The 20,994-nt window shown below is 54.7% G+C and overlaps 3 protein-coding genes across 3 annotated transcripts; 1 reads left to right on the plus strand and 2 right to left on the minus strand.

The window, feature by feature from the left end:
• Positions 1-886: 886 nt before the first annotated feature.
• On the minus strand, positions 887-4,665 carry TYMP (thymidine phosphorylase). Its single transcript, XM_087814043.1, has 9 exons — positions 4,202-4,665; positions 3,896-4,098; positions 3,372-3,470; positions 2,850-2,979; positions 2,397-2,515; positions 1,745-1,907; positions 1,432-1,662; positions 1,185-1,325; positions 887-1,082 (listed from the first exon to the last, which is right to left on the minus strand). The coding sequence occupies exons 1-9, from the start codon at positions 4,545-4,547 to the stop codon at positions 925-927; spliced, it is 1,590 nt and encodes a 529-aa protein (XP_087670169.1). The 5' UTR covers positions 4,548-4,665; the 3' UTR covers positions 887-924.
• A 536-nt stretch (positions 4,666-5,201) lies between these two features.
• On the minus strand, positions 5,202-6,783 carry CIMAP1B (ciliary microtubule associated protein 1B). The gene is made up of 6 exons (XM_087814045.1): positions 6,649-6,783; positions 6,315-6,518; positions 6,010-6,114; positions 5,730-5,851; positions 5,500-5,640; positions 5,202-5,370 (listed from the first exon to the last, which is right to left on the minus strand). The coding sequence occupies exons 1-6, from the start codon at positions 6,755-6,757 to the stop codon at positions 5,293-5,295; spliced, it is 759 nt and encodes a 252-aa protein (XP_087670171.1). The 5' UTR covers positions 6,758-6,783; the 3' UTR covers positions 5,202-5,292.
• Positions 6,784-18,362: 11,579 nt separating this feature from the next.
• On the plus strand, positions 18,363-20,247 carry LOC148093960 (uncharacterized). The gene is made up of 2 exons (XM_087813815.1): positions 18,363-19,668; positions 20,201-20,247. The coding sequence occupies exons 1-2, from the start codon at positions 18,672-18,674 to the stop codon at positions 20,245-20,247; spliced, it is 1,044 nt and encodes a 347-aa protein (XP_087669941.1). The 5' UTR covers positions 18,363-18,671.
• The last annotated feature ends 747 nt before the right edge of the window (positions 20,248-20,994 follow it).

Below are 20,994 nucleotides of genomic sequence, written 5' to 3' on the forward strand. Positions count from 1 at the left end.
CCACAGAGCACAGGCTTAATTCCCCACCCCTGCCGCGCCATCCCTCGGCCCTCCCAGAGGGACCCTTCTTTCCCGCACTCACCCGGGGGGGAGGAACAAGGTTTCCGCTCGCCGCAAATGCCGCCCTCTGCTCAGCCAGGTTTCCGACTACGGGTGGCTCAAGGCGCGCGCCCTGCCGTTGCCTCGGTGACCGCCTTTCTGCAGCCGCTTCTGGAGGTTTGCAGGCAGAGGTCTGAGGACCCCCTCACCTGTTCAGCTGCTGCTGACCGAGTCCCGAGGGCTCCTAAACGCCTGGGCCCCACCCTCGTCCCACGATTCCTGAGCTTGGGCTCCGGGCTGGGTGACCTTGGGCACGTCCCTTAGCCTCTGTCCCCGCTTCCTCCTCTACAAAATGGGCTCTAAGCAGTGCACAAGGTGTGCTGGCGAGCGAAGGCTGCTGCGGGTGCTTCCTGGGCGCTCCCTCCAGGGCGCCCTCCGCGCACGAGCTGCTGTCTGCCCAGCAGCGGTCACAAAGCTGGACACGGACGCCGGCCACGCACCGAGCGCAACCCCCTGCACCTGGGGTCTTCCCAGGCTCCCCGGGCCCCGGGGTCAGCACCTCGGGCGGTCCGGCGTCGGGGTCTCGAGTCAGGGAACAACCACCGCCTCCTCCAGCGCGCAGCTGGCCGAGCTCTCCGGGCGGCCGCGCTAGGCGCCAGTGCGCACGCGTCAAGGCCGCCGCGCACGCGCACCCAGAGTGCAGCCGGTAGTGCGCGCGGAAGGTGGCGGGGGGAAACCATCGGGGTCACGTGCCGGATGGGGCGGGGACTCCCTAGTCCCGCCCCTTCGCGCGAGGGCCCCGTCCCGGGCTCTTCCCGCCTTCCCGCCTTCCCGCCCCCAGCCCGCAGCGAGTCAGGACGGACACGGCTTTGCGGCTCTCGGGCTTTATTGCTGCGCGTCCGTCGGCGGCAAGATGAGCTCGGCGAAGGGCGAGGGGGCGCTGAAGGGCTCGCGGTCCGAGAGCACGAGCGCCCCCTGCAGGGCACGGCGCTGCGGGCCGCTGAGCGCAGGCGCGTCCAGATGCACCCGGAGCCACGGCGTCCCTGCGGGCGGCCGGACGGGCGGTTAGCGGGCGGGGCGGCCGGCGGGCGGGCGGGGCGGCCGGCGGGCGGGCGGGGCGGGGCCGGGACCGAACCCGCGTTCACCTCGTCGCAGCCTCTGGCCCACGGCGACCAGCAGCTCGGCGCCCACCCCGAATCGCAGCGGCTCCCCGGCGCGGCTGCGCCCGGCCCCGAGCTCGTGCAGGACGCGCGCCAGCGGCAGCGCCCGGACGACCTCCACGGTGCCTGCGGGGAGAGGGCGCTGGACGGGGTGGGGCGACGGGAGCGGAGCCAGGGACTGAGGAAGGGGAGGACCCTGGGCGGGGCGGAGCGCGGGTCTGCGGGAGCTCACCGTCGGCGGGCGCCAGCAGTTCCTCTTGCTCCCGGGCGCGGGGCAGCAGCTGCCGGCGCTGCGCGGGGTCCCCGGAGCACAGGGCTCGGGCCAGGCCCGGGTCCACACCCTGCGTCGCGAGCATTCGCTCGAAGCGGTCCCGGGCTGAGCCGTCGTCCAGCGCTGCGGCCACCCGGGCTGCGCCCTCGGCCTGGGCCTCCACCTGTCCGTTGAGCCAGAGCAGGGCGCCCCCTGCGGGCGGGGGTTCGGGTCTTAGGCGCAGCGGAGGCGGTTCTGTAGTTCAGATCCCCACACCTCTTAGGTGTCCACTCACCGAGCCTAGTGACCAGGTCCCGCAGGTCCGGTGGCCCCGCGCCGTCTAAGCAAAGCAGCGCCTCCTCCACCTCCAGGGTGTGGCCCACGCAGCGGCCCAGGGGGTGGTCCATAGCAGTCAGGGCGGCTGCAACCCGAAGCCCCAGGCCTGTCCCTACAGCAACCTTAGGAGACAGGGTTCAGTGTGGCCCCGGCCCTGCGTTCCGCGGGGCCTCTTGGAGCCCGTTTGTTATCAAACTCTAGCGGGTGCCCCACCCTTGGTTGCCAGTTCCCCAGGAATGAGGGGGTCTCAGAAGGGTTGTGTGGTTGTGGGGGGGCGGGGAGGCCTGAAGCAGGCAATGTGCCTGACTTCAGTGGTGGGGGTCAGGAAGACCTTGTACCTGGCCTGGGGTGGAGAGCCATGGAGGATTCCCCAGACCTGAGGCCAGGTCAGCCTTGCTTGGGTAAGGTCACTGAGTAGGGGGGTGAAGGAGGGACTGGCAGCGGGGAAGCCAGGTCCTAGCAGAGGCCATGGTGACACAGGGCTGCTGAGTGGACGTGGACTGAGAGGCACACAGGGAGCAGACTGCTTCAGTTATGAAGGGGAGGTTGCGCCCATATGAGACCCTCCCCAGCAGAGAGGCCACACAGGCTTCATGGGCACAGCTGCTCACCAGTGCTCTTGCCAGCTCCCGGGCCTCTGCCTGGCTAGGGAAGACAGCTGCCCCTCCGAACTTCACGTCCACCACCAAAGCAGACAGGCTCTCCACCACCTTCTTACTGAGGATGGAGGCTGTGAGGGAGGCGGAGGGGGCTGGAGGTAAGGAGAGCCTGGAACTTCTGAGACATGCAGGACATTCTGACTCTCAGGTCAGTCATGAGGAGTCAGGGACCCTGAACATTGAGGGTCAAGTCCCTCATGATGGGGGTCACAGGGCCTGGACCATTGTGCATCAGCCAGGTCAGGCTGAGTGGGTGGTCAGGCACCTTGTGATGAGGAGAGCACTAATCCTGGGGGTTGGGGGAGGTCCCACAGCCCCCTTATGAGAGGACCCCTTACTGTTCCATCAGAGGTCAGGGATTTTTAACATGCAGAAAGTGGACCCTGGAGTGTGGGGTCAGGTCACCTGTGATGAGTGGCAGGCTGTCAACAGTTGCTGTCACGTCTCTGGCTTCATACAGGATTCCATCTGCAGGAACCAGCTTCTTGCTCTGACCCACAATACAGCAGCCCACTCTCTCCAGAAGACCTTGCATCTGGCAAAATCCCCTTACATCAGGACTCCCAGTGACTGTCAGTTACCTCTGGTCAATGACCCTGTCACTAACCCTGATTAAGGGACTTGCAAGCAACCTTGACAGATGTCCAAAATCATGACCAGTGACTTATGAACAATTCTCATAAAACCTCATTAGTGACTGGCTCAACCCATCAGTGATATGAATCACTGTCCTATGGCCCATTAATGACTCCAAAGTTCCATTGATAACCTTGACCACAGTCCAGAGATCAACAGTGAACCATGAATAACTGATTAATATCCTTACTAGTGACCCTGACTATTAACCCATCAGTGATCCTTCAGCGATTCTAGGTAATGTTTCCATCAATAACCCAGATCAATGACCAATCAGTGGCCCACATGTACCTGTTCTGGGCTCTGGATAACGGTGAATCCAGGAATAGACTCCAGTTTATCCAAGGTGCCCCCTGTGTGTCCCAAACCATGTCCACTGATCATGGGTACCTGTTGGACAGAGACACAGTACACCTGCACAGTCACCCCTCTACCTCTTCTCTTGCTTTCCCTGGTTGGGGAAGTTGTAGTGGGTGTCCACCTAGTGGAGAGAGAAGGGAAAAGAAATTGTCCTGGTTTGGGGTGGGGAGGGCACTGAGGGAGGAGGTTGGTATCCTGGGGGCACAAAGGGAGACTGAGGGAGGAGTACCCAGCTTTTCTCTTGGGAGTCCTTTCTGGGGTGCTGAAGAGGAAGAGGGTGCTGGATAACTTGGTCCTGTTATGGGGGCTGATGGGAAGGGGGACCCAAGTTCTGTTCTAGGTGGGGCAAGAAGCTTGGGTCCTATCTTTGGGGGCTCTTTCTGGACCAAATTAGAGGTTGGGAGCTGCTGGCCTCTTTGAGTCAGGGTTTCTGGTCTGGAGAGGAGGCATCTCACCTTGCAGCCACAGGCAGCCAGGGCAGGTGCCAGGACCAGGCTGACTTTGTCACCCACTCCCCCTGTGGAATGTTTGTCCACGAGCTGCTGGCGCCAGGTCTCTGGCCACTCCAGCTGCTGCCCAGAGTTGGCTAGGGCCTGGGTCAGTGCCACAGTCTCCTCCAGGTCCATGCCTTGCAGTCGGATGGCCATGAGCATGGCCCCTAAGCATGGGGCACAGTGGTGCAGGCAGCGTGAGGGGGATTCCCACGGTGATGGGCTATCCTGGGGCCAGTGACAGTGGTGGGGTCAGGAGTCCCCACACACCTATTTGTGCGCCCTGCGCGCTGCCGTCCACCACGGCGCGCACGAAACTCCTGATGTCCTCCGCGCTCAGCCGGCCTCCGTCCCGCTTCTGGCGGATCAGCTCCGGCAGCTGCTTGGGCTCCGGCGGTGGGTCCGGAAGGCACTGGGGCCCTCCCCGGGAGAGGGCACCCACTGGGGTGAGTGCCGGGGATCCTGGAGTGACTGGGGTCGCCATCGCTCTGGGCCTGCGGGGGTGCGGGACGCACCTAGAACCCGTCCCCACCCTGTTCCCTTTTTCCTGCCCGCCCCTCGTCCCTCGTCTGTTGCCCGTGCGCGTGCCTGTCTGGCTCCCGCTTCTCGGCCTCATACCTGGACCCCCCTACGCGTCCCGAACGGCGGCCCTCACCTTCCCTGCTCGGACTCCAGCCGGCCTCCGCCCTGTGCCGCGCCCAACTGCGCGAACCCGGAAGGCGAGGGGCGGGCGGGGCCTCGGGCGGGCTCTGGGCCAATCGCCGCCTTGAGGGGGACGAGGTGTTCTTTTAAATGTTTATTTACTTTTTAAAGGTAACTCACGTGCGTGCATTTTTTCCACTGCTTTTCAGAGAGAGCGAAGGGGGGGAGGGAGGTGGGGGGAGGGAGACGCACGGACGCGTTCCTCGCACGCGCGCCCCTGGCCTGCGGGGGGCTCACCGCGCGCGATGGGGAACTGAGCCCGCCGCCCCTCCTTCCGAGCGCAGCCCCGAACTAGCCGCAGCCGCTCCGCCAGGGCTAGATTTTTTTAAGTTTATTGGTTTTAGAAAGAGGGGGAGAGAGAGAAACAAATCTGTTGTGCCTACTTATGTGCGTGCATCGGTTGACTCCTGTGCCCTGACCGAGGGTCAAACGCGCACCCCCGGCACCGGGGAGGACGCTAACCCGCGGGACCCGCACGCCTCGGGCTGTTTTTGGTGGTTCCCGTTTCCCGCAAATGCCCCGGGACTTGGTTCCCGGACCGGCCGGCGCCCAGTTGGGCTCCGCCTTCGCCCCGCCCGCCGGCCCGCCGCGCGCACAGACAGGCGGACGCCAGGCTGGTTCCGGAAGCTTTAAGCAAACGCGGGGACGGCCCGCGGCCGTCAGTCCTCCTCGACCAAGGTCCGGGCCAGGTAGTCCGAGTGCCGGATCCCGAAGCTCCAGCCGCGCGGCTTCCGGTGCTGCGGGGCCGGGAGACCTCGCTGACCTCGCCGAGCCGGCCCTGCGGCTCCGCGCCAGCGCCCCGGTGCCCCCGGTGCCCCGGGCCCTCATGCCCCGCCTCCGACCCTCGCCCCTGGGCCCCAGGTCACCTGGTCCACGTGGTAGGCGGCGGGCCCGGGATTCAGGCTGTTGTCTTGGGGGAGCGAAGTCCGCGCCAGCATCGTGAACTGGGGCGCCCGAGTCTTGTAGATGCCGGGGCTCACCACGTGGTAGGCGCAGGGCCCCGGGGTCTGCGGGGGGGCGGGAGGGGCGGGGATTCGCCTCCGCTGTCCGCGGGCCCCCCTCGCCTCCGGACCCGCCGCGGCCGCCGCCTCCCCACCTTGCTGAGGTCCTCGAAGAAGCTGCCCGCCGAGCTGCGGCCGTAGATGGAGTAAGTCGGAGCCGAGACTTTGCCGATGACGCGCGGGCCCAGGAGCGAGGGCACCGAGTAGGCCGCGGGGCCTGGGAAGCAGCCGGCGAGGGGTGGGCTCTGGGGGCGAGTCTGCGCGGACGGCCCCGGGCTCCCCGCCCCGGCGAGGTCTGGGGGTCCCAGCGCCCCCGGCGTCTCCCGGTCGGGGTGGGAAGGGCCTCGGGGCTGGAACGCGACTTCGGGGTCTCACCTGGGGTGTGCTGCTCCGCGTCGATGCCCCAGTTTCGGGGGGCGATGGAGTGCCGAGGCGCGCTGGGGTACGTCGCGTTCCCCGCTCGCTCCGGGAAGTACCTGCCTGTGGGGCGGACCGGGGGTGTAGGCGAACCGGGCCGGGGGCGGGGGTTGGGGGGAGCCGAGCCCCGGTCTGCCAGACCCGGTGGGGCGCGGGGTGCCTTGGAGGTCCGATTTGGGGCGCCGACTTTGGAGTGTTAGGGGCCCCGGGGTTGGGCTGGGGGCTCGGGCGGGGGCTCGGGGGCGGGGTCCCGAGGTCCTGACCCGGTCCGGGGGTGAGGCTGAGCGCGGCGAGCCGCGGGCGGCCGTGCAGGGAGTAGGCGGGGCTGCAGCTGTAGCCGCGCGCGGTGAGGCGCGCGGGCACCAGGTAGCCGGGCCCGGGGCTGCACGAGGTCTGCTGCTTGGGGAGCCGCAGGCCGAAGGTGAAGGCGGGAGCGCGGGGCCGCGACGGGTCGTGCAGCCGGTAACCTGCGGGCGTCCCAGCGTCACCGCGGGGCCGCCGCTCCGCGCGGGGCGCAGAGCCCGCTTCCCGCAGGGCAGACCCCGGCGCAGGCCTCGCTAGCCCCTCCTCCCGCACCCCGCCAGTGGCGCCCTCTACCCGTGTTGGACGGCAGCAGGTATTTGGGCCCCGGGCCCCTGTAGAAGGCGGCGATGGGGCCGCGGGGCCGGTGGGGTCTCCAGGAACCGACCCAGACGTCTGAGCCCATGGCGCTCGGTGATCTTTCGGCCACAGCACCTGCGGACAGAAGGCGGGGGTCCTGGCCCCTCCTCCCCAAACTCGCGGGGGCTGCGCTTCACCGCGCCTCCGGCTCAGCCCGGCTCCGGGGGCGGGGCCCGCCCGTGTCCCGGGCGCCCGGAAAACAAACGGCAGCTTTCCCGGCCCCGGGAGGCGCGGGACGGCCGAGCGTCGAGACCTCCCCCCCCCACCCCCAAGCGAAGTGAATTCAGTGGGGGGGGGGGGTGCCTGCGCCAAGTTTGGATCCAACACCGTGGGAAAGGGAATCCCCTGGGGTTCTGGGGAACTGGGATGTTCGGAGGGCGTTGGGCGAAGATACCGAATCAGGGGAGCGGCGCTGGGGACCCGGAGTGGGGTCCGAAGTTGATGCACTAACCTGCTCCCGTGGCTGCCGGCTGGCGAGGCAAGTGGGTGCCTGGGTTCCCGCCGCCTCTAGGCCCAGCTTCAAGACCCCATTGTGTCCCCGTCCTGCCTCCTGGCAACCGGACTGTCCGCCCACCTGGCTCCGCCCCCTCCCCCGGCGCCGCCCCCGGGAGCCTGCGCCCCGGGAGCCTCAGCCTGGCGGTGGCAGGCGTCCTGCTGCCGGCCGTGGACCCGAACGCTGGCCTCAAGCTTTCCCGGGCGTCAGCACACCCAGAAATGGACAGGTCTGTGATGAAACTCAGGTATGAGAATAAAAACCGTGAATAATACAAACAGCAGGCTGTTTATTATGTGTAGAGAGAAAACTTTGCATCTATTTAAGCCCATGGAATATTTGCAAAAAATAATCATGTACCGGGCCACACATACATCCATACAAACACACATGCACAAGTACACATGCATGTACACACACAGGTACACATACATACATGTACACATACACACACACACACAAAACCCCACACAGGTTGAATAAAGATGTACTAGGACACATGATTTGATTGTAATCCAAAACAATCCTAAGCAAACAATAAAATGTTAAAAAAAACCCAACAACTTAAATAGTTAGAAATTAGCAAATTCTCTTTTAAAAAAAACCCCTGAATCAAAGAGAAACTCAAATATGAAGTTTTAAATGATATAAAACTGCAAAGGTAGATGCTTTTATGCCAGCTCTATAGGACATAGCTAAAGCTGTGTTCAGAGGAAAATATAAAGCCTTAATGACTTCATGAATGAAAAATTTTAAATAAACAATGTCTTACAGATATTAGAAAAAAGAACAGCCAAGTACACTGAAAGAATGGGTCTGTTTTTGCCCAGCTCGGCACCCTGCCTGCTCCCAGGAGAGAAACAGGCAGGAGGGAGTGTGCATTGGGCTGGTGGGAATTCCTGGCCTTTGCCAAGTGAGTACTGAGCCTGGTGCCAGCCGAGGAGTGAGAACCAGGATGGATTGCTGGAGCCACCCTTCTGAGGCCTCCGAGGGCTGAAGGGGAGACACACGGGGGGGGCACCCTCTGCAGGGAATTTTAAAACAATACTCAGAGTGCTGAGTTTAAAATAGCGAAATAGGACAAGGCATAATATTTTTGTTTGGTTGGTGCAAACTTTATTTCATGTGTGAAATATTTTACTGAATTTGAATATTTTAGAATCACTTGCCCGGTCAAGATGGCCTCCACCTGTCTGAGCAAAGTAACGGTGCTGGGGTGTGCGAGAACTCAGAGAGTAGAGCAATATGAGGAAAATACAACAAAAAGGTGAAAAACAGCAGATACACCAGAACCAGACCCCAAGATGGGAGAAAAGAGGAAGTCTTTTGAGCAATGAGTCTCTTGCACACACACACACTCACACTCCAGTGAAGATTAACCAATTTCAGCAGAACCCGGGTGCTGAGAGTGAGGTGTAAGACTCTGCACTTCTCATGGGGGTGGGGACAAAGGGTGAGGTGAGCAGGGAGTAGAGTATCCCACAGGTTTTATTTTGTTGGGAGAAGACATTAGAGCCCTGGCTGGTTTTTCTCAGTGATTAGAGCGTCGGCACACCGACTGAAGGGTCTCGGGTTCGATTCCGGGCAAGGGCCCGCACCTCGGTTGCAGGCTCCGTCCCTGGCCCTGGTTGAGGTGCGTGTGGGAGGCAACCAGTCAATGTGTCTCTTTCACATCGATGTTTCTCTCTCTGTCTCTCCCCCTCCCTTCCACTCGCTCTGAAAAATCAATGGAAAAAGTAGCCTCAGGCGAGGGTTAAGAACAACAGAAACGACATAACAGACTGATTCGGGCGAGGGGGTGTCTGTTAAAGCCGAAAGTCCGTTATATAATAAAGTAGGTTGAAAAAAAGACATTAGGCATCTTGTTTATGGCCAATGGTAGAGTCGTGTCTAAAGGAAGCAGGGAAAGGAAAACAAGCAGCCACAGAACAGAAGAGTTTTGGAGAGTTTCCAAATTAAAAATCAAGAAAACAGAATGGCAACAATAAACAAAGCCACCCCCCAAATGGGAGTGGGGGAAGAGAAAAAATGTAAAATTATAAACAAAGTGTAAATTAAAGAGTAAAATAAATGAATGCTTACACTGGCTGTGTCGGGGCTGCAGGGCTGCTGTGGGACAAAGTGCCAGGCGGAAGCTGGAGAGGGAGGAGGGAAAGTCACTGATCACATACAAATTGCTTCCGTATAACTTACCTGAGAATACGGATCTTTCAAGTTATTTGAAAGATATATGTAAAGAAAGCATTTCTATTCCTGTGTAGTATGCTTTCCAATGGGTATATTTGAAGGATCACATGTTAATCATACCAATGCTGGAAAAGGGGTGATTGCCTTAATATCTCACACGCAATGATTTATATGTAGATTTTGAAATATACAAGCATTTATTTCTTGCGTTCTGTTTATCTTCTTTTAATTATTCTTCCTTTCTTTTAGATACTTAAAAATATTCTTGCCCAGCTGGGCATGGCTCAGAGGTTGAGCATTGACCTAGGATCCAGGAGATCGAGATTCGGTTCCCGGTCAGGGCACATGCTCGGGTGGCAGGCTCAATCCCTAGTCGGGGGGCTGCTGGAGGCAACTGATCAATGACTCTCTAATCATTGATGTTTCTCTCTCTCCTCCTCTCCCTTCCTCTCTCTGAAATCAATAAAAATATATTTTGAAAATATGTATATTCTTAGCTAGTGTTTCAGGCTTTCCTATGCCCAAGCTAGAATTCCTTGGGCTGATATACCTCTAGGGTCACTTGTCAGCTACCTCCTGCGGTGACTGACAGCTGCACCTTGCTCCCCACCTCAGGGCAGCCTGGAAATGCAGGAAATTCATGCTCCATGGGGAAGACCTTTTTTAAAATTTTTTAAAAAGTTATTGCTTTTAAAGAGACAGGGGAAGGGGGGGAGAGGTAGACAAACACCCATTTGTTGCTCCATGTATGCACTCTGGTTGACTATTGTATGTGCCCTGATGGGATCAACCCCACAACCTTGGCGTATTGGGCGATGCTCTAACCATTTGAGTACCCGGCCTGGGCCATGGGGGGAAGAGCTTTGATTGAATTAATTCTACCCTCTTCTTCCCCTGGATGGCAGTATTGAGAAATGATGAGTTTATTTGGCCTCTTAGAGTCTGATCCCATGAGGAGCAGTCAGCATGCTCAGTACCCAGCAGTGGCTTGGTCCCTACTCCTGCTCCATGGGGTCACACCCTGGTAAAGCAGTGCTCATGAGTGTCTGCCTCAGCTTTGTTTTCCTAGGAACCCAGGCTTAGTCAACTTACTTTTCAGTCTTTTTTAAATTATATGGGCATTTAAAGCTTTGGTCTGGGTTTTCCCTAAATATGGTTTTAGTTAGATCTGTAGCTTTTTATATACAACATTCTTATTATTAATTTTAAAAATAGCTTGGCTATTAAAAATGAAACTGCTGCCTGGCCGGCGTGGCTCAGAGGTTTAGCATCAACCTATGATCCAGGTGATCAAGGTTCGATTTCCCATCAGGGTACATGCCAGGGTTGCAGGCTTGATCCCCAGCAGGGGGCGTGCAGGAGGCAGCCTGTCAATGACTCTCTCATCATTGATGATTCTCTCTCCCTCTCCCTCTCTCTGAAGTCAATTTTTTAGAAGTGAAACTGCTGTGAACATCTGTGTGCAGATGTTTGCGTAGACATTTTATTTCTCTGGGATAAATGCCCAGGAGTGCTGTTGCTGGGTGGATGGTAACTGTATATTTGTTTTTTAAGAAACTGCCAAACTTTTCAGAGTGGTGGAACCATTTTACCTCCCCACCGCATGACTTACTTTTTAAAATCCACCTTATGCTGCTGAGAGTCATCACACTGTTGATGTAGCTTAAATGAATTCATTTTCACTGTTTATAGCAGAAAATACCAGCCAGTGTGATGAGGCATAGTGGGGTGTCACAAATGAATTACAGCTGTGCCTTGAGCTATTACCGGATATGTTTTTCACGGATATAAATTATAATCCAGTTTTAAAATAGCTACTTAAAATTTTACATCGGCTCAGATTACATTCATTTCTTTTTTTTTTTTTTTTTTAAATATATCTTTATTGATTTCAGAGAGAGGAAAGGAGAGGGAGAGAGAGAAAAAAACATCAACGATGAGAGAGTCATTGATTGAGCCCGCAACCCGGGCATGTGCCCTGACCGGGAATCAAACCCCGATCGCCTGGATTCCAGGTCGACGCTCAACCGCGAAGCCATGCTCGGCGGGGCAGATTACATTCACTTGAAGGAGATTTCTGCGGCCCCTCTGTGACCTTGAGGCGTTCTTTAGGAGGACGGTAGTCAGCACCTGCCACCAGAGGGCGCGCTGCAGACGCTGCGCCACCTGGCCCTCCCCTCCCCTTCCACTGAGGGCAGTTTGTCTAGTTCTGAGGTTTATCATCCGTGAAATTTTTTGTAATCTATGGCAAGGAGGAGATAGTGGGTTTTTTTTTTTTGGTTTTTTTTTGCGATTTACTTTCTTATTTTTCACAAAATTTAAAACAAATACATCTGGTGTGTATGACTTCTACCTTCAACATCATCATCATCACCATTGGAGGCATCCTTCTGCTCCCACTCTTGTACCAAATACTTCTACATAAAACACTTGATTTTGTTTGTTTTCTCAACTCTTAGTTCTTGATTTGCTTATTTATTACATATTGGTGGTTGATGCTAACGACCGGCCTAGTGATTCTTAATTTCTAAATTGTTGAGACATGAGTCTAGATGTTCTTTCCCCCTTTAGGTGGCTTAGCCGGGAACCAACTCATCTGGATGGAAGCCAGTCTGCGGACAGACAGCGGGGCCTTGACCGAGGTCAGTGTCCTGTTGCCAGGACTCTCGGATGCACACCTCAGCTCTCAGTGTATACACTCCTGAGGGCTGTTCCCAGGCCTGGAAATTCTTTGACGCATTTCTTGTTACTTGGAAAAACTAGATATGCCCAGTCCCTTTTGGGGGAACCTACAAATGTATAATGTGCTGAGTGCTCCTGGTCACCCTTACTGCTGGGACCTTATATGGTGCCTTTAGAACATCTATGACTGACCTATGATGTAGAATAATGACAGTTTGGGGACTGTGTGATACTATTTATCATTCTAGCCATTTGTAAGGGTACAATTCAGTGGCACTAACTACAGTCACAAGGCTGTGTTCCCATCACCACTATCTATACCCAAAGCTTTTTCATCACCCCAACTCTGCCCATTAAACAATAACTCCCCCCTCTCCCCTCCTAGCACCTGGTAATCTCTAATCTACTTCCTGTCTATGAATCTGACTACTCTAGGTACCTCATTTAAGTGAAATCATACAATATTGGTCCTTCTGTGTCTGGCTTATTGCACTTAGTATAATGTGTTCAAGGTGAATAGATGTTTCAGAATTTCCTCTCTTTTTATGGCTGACCCAATGTACGTACCACAGTTTGCTTGTCCATCTGTTGATGGACACTTGGGCTGTTTTTTCCTTTTGACTATTGTGAACAGAGCTGTGAACACTGTGTACATATACACATTCGTTTTTATTTTTTATTATTTTTTAAATATATATTGATTTCAGAGACAGGAAAGGAGAGAGGGAGAGAGAGAGAGAGAGAAACATCAATGATGAGTCATTGATCAAGCCTGCAACCATGCATGTGCCCTGACCGGGAATCGAACCCCGATCGCCTGGATCCTAGGTCGACGCTCAACCGCTGAGCCACGCCCGGCCGGGCTACACATTCATTTTTAATTCTTTTAGATATATGCCTTAAATTGCTGGGTCACATGACCGTTCTAGTTTAGCTTTATGAAGACCTGCCAAATTATTTTCCACAGAGGCTGAAACACTTTACATTCCCACCAGCAATATGTGAGAGTTCACGTTTCTCCACAGTCTCACCAACACTTTTATTTACTTTTTAATTTATAGCCATCTTAGTGGATGTGAAGTGGTACCTTATTGTGGTTTAGATTTGCATTTCTCTAATGACTAATGATGCTGTGTCTTTTCATATGTTTACTGGTCATTTATGTGTTTTATTTTGAGAAATGTCTATTCAAGTCCTTTGCCCATTAAAAAATATAGGTTGTGTGTTTTTGTTGTGTTGTAAGAGTTCTTTATGCATTTTGGATACTAGACCCTTATCAGGTATATGATTTGAAAATATTTTCTCCCATTCTGCAAGTTTTCGCTTTAAAAAATAACATCCTTTGATGCACAAAAGTTTTACATTTTGTTGAAGTTTAACTTACTTTTTTCTTTTGTTGCTCATTTTTATTGGTGTCACATCTAAGAATCCATTACCAAATCCAAGGTCATGGAGATTTACCCCTCTGTTTTTTTCTAAGAGTTTTATGGTTTTAGCTCTTACATTTAGCATGTTGATCCATTTGAGTTGATTTTTGTGTATAGTATGAGGTAAGGATCCAACTTCATTCTTTTGCATGTGACTATCCAGCTATCCCAGCACCTTTACTGATGAGACTGTTATCCTCCATTGAATGGTCCTTGTCAAAAAGCAATTGGCAACAGACACACGGGTTTATTTCTGGACTCTCAGTCCTATTGTATCCATCTACATGTCTGTCCTTATGCCAGTGCCACACTGCTTTGAATACTGTGGTTTTGTAAGTTCTGAAATTAGGAAGTGTGTCTTCCAACTTTGTTCCTTTTCAGGATTGTTTTAGCTACTCAGGGCCTCTTTCAATTCCACATAAATTTGAGGATGAGCTTTGCCATTTCTGCATTGAATCTGTAGGTCACTGTGGGCAGTATTGACATCTTAACGGTATTGTCTTCCAATCCATGAACAAAGGCTGTCTTTCCGTTTACTCAGGTCTTTAATTTCTTTCAGCCATGCTTTGTGGTTTTCAGCATACAAGTCTTTTGCTTCTTTGGTTAGATTTATTCCCAAGTTTTTAGCTCTTTCAAATAGTATTGGCCCCAACCAGTTTGCTCAGTGGTTAGAACATCAGCCTGTGGACTGGTTCCATTCCCGGTCAAGGGCATGTACCTCTCTCTCTCTTTCCTCTTCCCTCTGTTCCACTCTCTCTCAAATCAATAGAAAAAATATCCTGAGGTGAGGGTTATAAATAAATATAAATAGTATTATTGCTTTCTTACTTTTCTTTTAGACTGTTTGTTGCTGGTGTATAGCAACACAACTGGTTTTTGTGTGTTGATTTTGTATTTTGCAATTTTACTGAATTTGTTCATTAGCTCAAGTTGCTTTCTTAGTGGTTCTTTGGGACTTTCTAGATATAAGATCATGTCATTTGTGAATTGAGATGGTTGTACCTCTTCCCTTTGAATCTGGATGGCTTTTTATTTATTTTTCTTTACTACTAGCTCTGACTTGAACTTCCAGTACAATGTTAAATAGCAGCAGAGAAAGCAGGCATTCTTTCCTTGTTTCTGACCTGTGGGGAGGGCTCATTTTCCGCCTTTCATCATTGAATGTTAGCTGTGGTTTTCCTTAAATGCCCTTTATCATGTCTAAGTAGTTCCCTTTGATTCTTAGTTTTCTGAGTGCTTTCACCATGAATGGGTACTGGATTTTGTGGACTTTCTATGTCAGTTGAGATGATCATGTGTTTTTTCCCTTTTCTAGTACATTAATGTAGTCTAAACATTAATTTGTTCTAATCAATGCACCACATAGGTTGATTTTCTTACATTGAACCCCCCTTGCATTCCTGGGGTAAATCCCATTTGGTCGTGATGTCTAACACTTTTAATCTGCTGTAGGATTCAATTTGCTACTGTTTTGTTGAGGATTTTTGCATCTATATTCATAAGGGACACTGGTCTGTAATTTTCTTTTCTTGTGATGTATTTATCTGGCTTTGGTTTCTGGATAATGCTGGCCTTATAGTATAAATTAAGAAGTCTTCCTGCCTCTTCAGTTTTGGGCATGGGTTTCAGAAGGACTGATGTTAATTCTTTAAATGTTCAGTAGAATTCACCAGTGAAGCCATCTGGTCCTGGGCTTTTCTTTGTTGGAAGGGTTTTTGTTACTGATTTAATCTCTTCACTTGTTATAGGCTTTTGAGATTTTCTATTTCTTCTGAGTCTGTTTTGGTAGTTTGTGTATGTCTAGGAACTTTTCCATTTCATCTAGGTTATCTAATTTGTTGGAATGTAATTGTTCATTTAAAAAAATGTTCTTATTGATTTTAGAGAGAGAGGAAAGTAGAGCGAGAGAGATAGAAACGTGGATGGCTGCCTCCTGCACGCCCCCTGCTGGGGATTGTGCCCATAACCCAGGCATGTGCCCTGACCGGGAACTGAACCAGTGATCTCTTGGTACCTGGGGCAGTGCTCACCCAACCCAGGCACACTAGCTGGGCAATGTCTTTTCTTTTAGAAGATTCCCCACTAATATTTGCATTACTATGCAAATTCTTCACAGCCACATTATCAATCATTACTTAAGTAATGTTTTCAGTGCCACATTTTAAAATCACGTGATGTTTTCTTCATCATTCCCATATTGTTAGAACTTATGTTTCAATTTTTTCATTATAAATCATATGATATTGTCTCTCTTTTTAAAATAACTTTCTTCACATAAAACTTTTCCCATATCAGATGAATTCCTTACGAGGTATCATTCCCTGTTGGGTGTAATTATTAAATCTGGGATTTATATTTTCTAAGCCTTAATCATTTTTCTAGGTTTATTTATATGTATATAAAAATACATATATACTTTTAACATAAGTAGGATTATATAATAATATCATATTCTTTGTTGTATATAATTCTTGATTATACAATATTTGTTGATTTTTAAAAATTCCAATAACAGAGAAACCCTACATTTGATGGGGTTTGCTGCTGTCCATCGTATTAATCTTGGAACTATGTCTTCATTTCACTATGCTTTTCCTCCACCAGGTGTTTCAAAATGGCACAGTGGTGGCCAGGGCATCATCTAACTTTGTTCTGGCTCGAGGACCAGGCTGTGGTGGGTTTTTGTGGGCACTGCAGTGGACCAGCTCACCTGTGGTTGTCCTTCCCCTCCCCAGGCCCCTGGCCTATGGGTGGTGATGGCTGCTGGTAGGCAGGAGACCATCTCCATTCTTGTTTTGCTTGTGTCGTCTCTGAGGAAACAGAAGTTCCTGGTACATAGGCACAAATCCCTCTTTATTCCTTGTATAGATTGGGACAGGATTCCTGCCACAGCAGGCAGTTGGAAAAGGGGCTCTTAGGAGGCTGCTGAAGGTCAGACCTTCCACGGACCCATTTTCTTGATTTTTATTTTTTACCATGATGGTAATTTGTGATGTTGATGCTATCATAGCACAATTAGAACAGTTACTTGTCTCACAGTTTGTCTAGGTGATCTCGTGTGCTTCTGAAGTTATGTCTCCTTTCCAGCAGTACATCTTTACTTTCTGGGAAGTGAGGGGGGTGACACGTCCTCACCTTCCCGAAGGATGCACAACATGCAGGGCCACGTTTTGCCCTTGATCTGGATTGGACAAGGGGAAATGTTTTCTTTCTGCAAAGGATGGGATTAGACCCTTCCTTGGTCACCTTTCACCAGTGTGTCTCCAGGACCCATCATGTCCTTGGCACCTTGTGAAGTTGGTTGGGATGATTCCCTGTGCTCAGTTCCTCCCCGCTACGGCGTCCGCAGGCATCACTTGGTGGACACCTCTTCTGTTCTCTACGGCTCAGACCAATGACAGGGGTCTTCAGAAGCTGGGTGGAGGTGCCTGATGGGTACTGTGTGGCCTCCAGGGGGTGCCTGTGGGGATGTCATCTTCATCCCCTCAAGGCCTTTGGGTCCCAAACTGAACCAAGAGGCAGAGCCTGGGAACAGGACAGAGAATGAGGGGAGTGTCCAGAAAGCCCGCCCCAACCTGAGGTCCACCTTAAGGCATGGGCACACTCCCACCCTCTTGCTGTCATCTAATAGGCTTGGGGGAGCTAAGAGGCAACCTGATGGGTGAGATACCCGAGGCTCAGCAGAGCCCAGGCTGGGTGCCAGGGACGCGCCTTGGCCATCTTCTTGCTGCCCGAGTCAGGGAGAAGTTCCCTGTCCCAGAAGAAGGAACAAATACATGTTGTGGGGGCCCTGCTTTGTACCAGGGACTTCAGTCTCTTTTTCATGTCTGGGCCCTGCCTGGCACCGATCCCAAGACTTACTCCCGAGATCAGCTTAAGTGAGAGGTAGACGGAAGAGACAAAGCTCTTCCCCTGTGAAGCCAGACACAGAGGGGAGGCAAGCTGCCTGCCATCAGGAGCCTCTTGTGCCCACCTGGGAGGGGCCCGAGTCCCAGTGCAGAGGGTAGGAGTGCAGTGATTCGGATAGGACAAGGGAAGGCTGAGGATTGAGCTGGGACACCCAGAAGCGTCTAATAGCCAGGGCTGGAGGAAGGTTTCTGAAGGATCCTGGGGGCTGCCTGACAGGAATGGGCATGGGGATAGATGCAGGGCTCTCCAGGGGGATGGCGAGAGCAGCCTCTGGGCTGTCGACACTCTAGAGGGTACACTGGGAGGCCAGAGGGCCCTAGAAGGGCCAGGTGGGCTGTAATAAGCCAGGCTGATAGAGAGGGAAATACGACTTCTAGATTTTATTTCACTCTTTTTTTTCTCTTCACAACTTAGAAAGTTGCTTTTGAAAACTCTGTTCCATCTCTGTTGAACTCAGGGAAGGGAAAGTCCAGAGGCTGGTGGAAGAGAGGGAGGAACAGTGCCAGCCTCCTCTACACACCCGTGAAGTGCACTGGTCGGAGGTCGCACTTCTCCAGCAGCCCTGGACAGTGCTTGGTGTCAGGACCAGCACCCTCCTAGCCACCCTCCTCAGTCCAAGACCAGCCTGCGGGCTTGGCACCAGGGCCATGGCCCTACTCCACTAGTCCCCCGCTGGCCCACAGTGGAATCATCTTCTCGAGTTTCTGGTAATTTTATCAGGGCTGCATCGTGTTGCTAAAGCTACAGATAACATCTGCCTATGGGTAACTCTTCCCTGTCAGAGCCCCCCGAAGCTGGACCCAGGCTCAGAGGAGGGACACTGGGGTATGGAATGAGTTTGGGGGCACGAGGGTCTATTAGGCAGAAGCAGGCTGGCTGGGATGCTGGAATGGTGTGGAGGTGCACTGACGTTTGCCACTGGAGCCTATGGGACAGGGGGGCTGGAGCCTGGCGGGGGGCTGTAGAGGCCCCTCAGCTCCTGGACCTGTTGTACATTGTCTCCTGATATCTCCAGCTAGACCCTACTGACAACTCCCTAAGCCTGGGTGCAGACACAAAGAGCCACCCCACTCCAGGCCAGGCAGAATGACAGGCCCCCAGCACAGGTCCACCTTAACTGGGCAGCCCTCTGGGCGGGGCACGCCTCTGATGCCATCTTCGTGGACGGCAGCCCCAGGCTGAGTGCAGAACAGGCTTGCGCAGCACCCGCAGCTTCCAGCCTGCTGCCCTGGCCCCTCAGGCTGGGTGTGCAGCCCAGCACCATGATGCAGGGTGCCTCAGAGTCTGGTGGCCCTGGCTGGGGCTGGGACGGGGACGGAGACGATGACTGGGACAGCGCTGTGCTCACCTTGCTGGCTTTGGCTGTTGTGGCTGCCACGGCCCTGGCCTTGCACTGGTTTGGCTCTGGGCAGGACCAGGAGGCAGCAGGACCAGCGTCCACAGGCCCCCAAGCCCAGCCTTCTCAGGCCGGAGGAGCTGGGCCAGCTCTGACCCCAAAGTCCAAGGTCAGTGGTGGCATCGAGGGTCACAGCTCCAAGCAGGAGAAGCCACACCCTCCAGGACCCGGCCAGGAGAGTCCAGCTACAGCGAGCACCCAGGACCACCAGCCCCCGGGAAGTTGCGATCTGACTGCCACAGCCCCACCTCCACTCAAGACGCCTGGTGAGGCAGCCAGTGGAGGGGCCTTGGGACAGCAGCGTGGTAATTCCACCCCAGATGCCTCCCAAGGTAAAGGAAAGGAGCAGCTGGGGCCAGGCACTGCCCTCCTGGGTAGGAACAAAGCAGGGGGGACACCTGCCCCTCTCCTGATTCACTTCATTCCTCGGAGTCCGGACAGAGAAGTGGAGGTGCAGGCGGAGGCAGGAGGCATCCGAGCCAAGGCGCCAGCTCACCAGGCCCCAGTCCACACAGTGGAACAGGATACCAGCTCCTGGAAACAAGGGGCAGGGCCACCTGGCTCACTGGGCAGAGGTTCAGGCAGCCTGCGGAGGCAGGTGGATGACAGCTCGGGAGATAGAACCCGCCGCCGCCTCCCAAAGCTGGACCCCCTGCGCTTGGGCGCTGTGGTGAGTGTGTGGGATGCTGTGGATGCAGCCAAAAGCTGCTCTGCAGGTGCCCTGAGGCTCCCTTATCCCCAGGAGCTGCCCCCACCAGACTCCGTACAGACTGGGCGCCTGGCATATGGCTCAGAGAGGGGATGTGGGAAAAGTAGCCCCCAAGCAGACTCAGTTTTAGCTCAGGATTCTCGGGCCAACGCTGGTGAGAACAGGGAGATTGGGGCCTGGGCTCCCAGGGAGTCTCAGGGGTCCCCAGCCTCCATGGAAGGCTGGCCCTGGGAAAGGAGGGAGGTCCTTGTCACGAGGAGCTTCAGCCAGACCCCAGGGCCCCTGGGCCCATGGCCAGAGGGGCAGCGGTGGGGACACACTCTCTTGTCCCAAGGTCAGAGGACCACAGTGGCCTGCACTGTGGGAAAGGCTGGGGCTAACGGCTCTGGAGAGCCAGGCAGGACAGAAAAGCAAGGGGCTCATAGTGTCGGAAAAGGGAGAGGATTCCCACTAGGCCAAGGGGAGCAGAGCAGTAGGCAGGCGGCTGGTGGTCTGGACAAAGGAAAGCCAGCCACAGATGGCCTCAGTTGTGCCCCCGCCCCATATCCCTCAGCCACACCCCCTCTATGCATGCCTAAGCTCCTCTTACCCTCAGCTTCCCCGACTGAAGCACATCCCCACCAAGACCTCTTACCTGCAGTCCCAACTCTTCCAACTTCCTCTCCTTCACACTCTTTGCCCCTCAGAGTTGACGAGGGTCCAGCTAAGGATGAAAATCTCAGAGCAGTGCTAGCCCCAGTTGAAGCTCCAGTCCCAGCCCCAGCCCCTGCCCCAACTTCAGCCCCAGCCCCAACTTTAGCCCCAGCTGCAGCCCCTGCCCCATCCCCAGCCCCTGTCCCAGCTGCAGCTTCAGCCCCAGTCACAGCTTCAGCCTCTGTGCCAGCTTCATCTTCAGCCCCAGCTGCAGCTTCAGCACCTGCCCCAGCTTCATCTTCAGTCCCAGCCCCTGCCTCAGTTTCAGCCCCAGTTTCTTCAGCCCCAGCCCCAGCCCCTGCCCCAGCCGCAGCTTCAGCCCCAGCCCCAGCCCCTGCCCCAGCCGCAGCTTCAGCCCCAGCCCCTGCCACAGTTTCAGCCCCAGCCCCTGCCCCAGCCGCAGCTTCAGCCCCAGCCCCAGCCCCAGCCCCTGCCCCAGCCGCAGCTTCAGCCCCAGCCCCTGCCACAGCTTCAGCCACAGCCCCTGCCCCAGCCGCAGCTTCAGCCCCAGCCCCTGCCCCAGCCGCAGCTTCAGCCCCAGCCCCAGCCCCAGCTTCAGCCCCAGCCCCTGCCCCAGCCGCAGCTTCAGCCCCAGCCCCTGCCCCAGCCGCAGCTTCAGCCCCAGCCCCTGCCCCAGCCGCAGCTTCAGCCCCAGCCCCTGCCACAGCTTCAGCCCTAGCCCCTGCCCCAGCCGCAGCTTCAGCCCCAGCCCCTGCCCCTGCCCCTGCCACAGCTTCAGCCCCAGCCCCTGCCCCAGCCGCAGCTTCAGCCCCAGCCCGTGCCCGTG

Source organism: Miniopterus natalensis, chromosome 2 (genome assembly GCF_054644295.1).
Source record: "Miniopterus natalensis isolate mMinNat1 chromosome 2, mMinNat1.hap1, whole genome shotgun sequence".
Taxonomy (NCBI): domain Eukaryota; kingdom Metazoa; phylum Chordata; class Mammalia; order Chiroptera; family Miniopteridae; genus Miniopterus; species Miniopterus natalensis.

Coding starts and splice junctions, on each gene's coding strand:
- TYMP (XM_087814043.1), bottom strand. CDS start 4,547: ATGAGGCCGAGAAGCGGGAGCCAGACAGGCACGCGCACGGGCAACAGA. Junction 1,908..2,396: donor GGGAGCTGGCAAGAGCACTG/GTGAGCAGCTGT, acceptor CTGTCTCCTAAG/GTTGCTGTAGGGACAGGCCT. Junction 1,326..1,431: donor ACTGCTGGCGCCCGCCGACG/GTGAGCTCCCGC, acceptor CTCTCCCCGCAG/GCACCGTGGAGGTCGTCCGG.
- CIMAP1B (XM_087814045.1), bottom strand. CDS start 6,757: ATGGGCTCAGACGTCTGGGTCGGTTCCTGGAGACCCCACCGGCCCCGC. Junction 5,852..6,009: donor CGCGGAGCAGCACACCCCAG/GTGAGACCCCGA, acceptor GCTGCTTCCCAG/GCCCCGCGGCCTACTCGGTG. Junction 5,641..5,729: donor TCTTCGAGGACCTCAGCAAG/GTGGGGAGGCGG, acceptor GCCCCCCCGCAG/ACCCCGGGGCCCTGCGCCTA.
- LOC148093960 (XM_087813815.1), top strand. CDS start 18,672: ATGATGCAGGGTGCCTCAGAGTCTGGTGGCCCTGGCTGGGGCTGGGAC. Junction 19,669..20,200: donor GGATTCTCGGGCCAACGCTG/GTGAGAACAGGG, acceptor TTTGCCCCTCAG/AGTTGACGAGGGTCCAGCTA.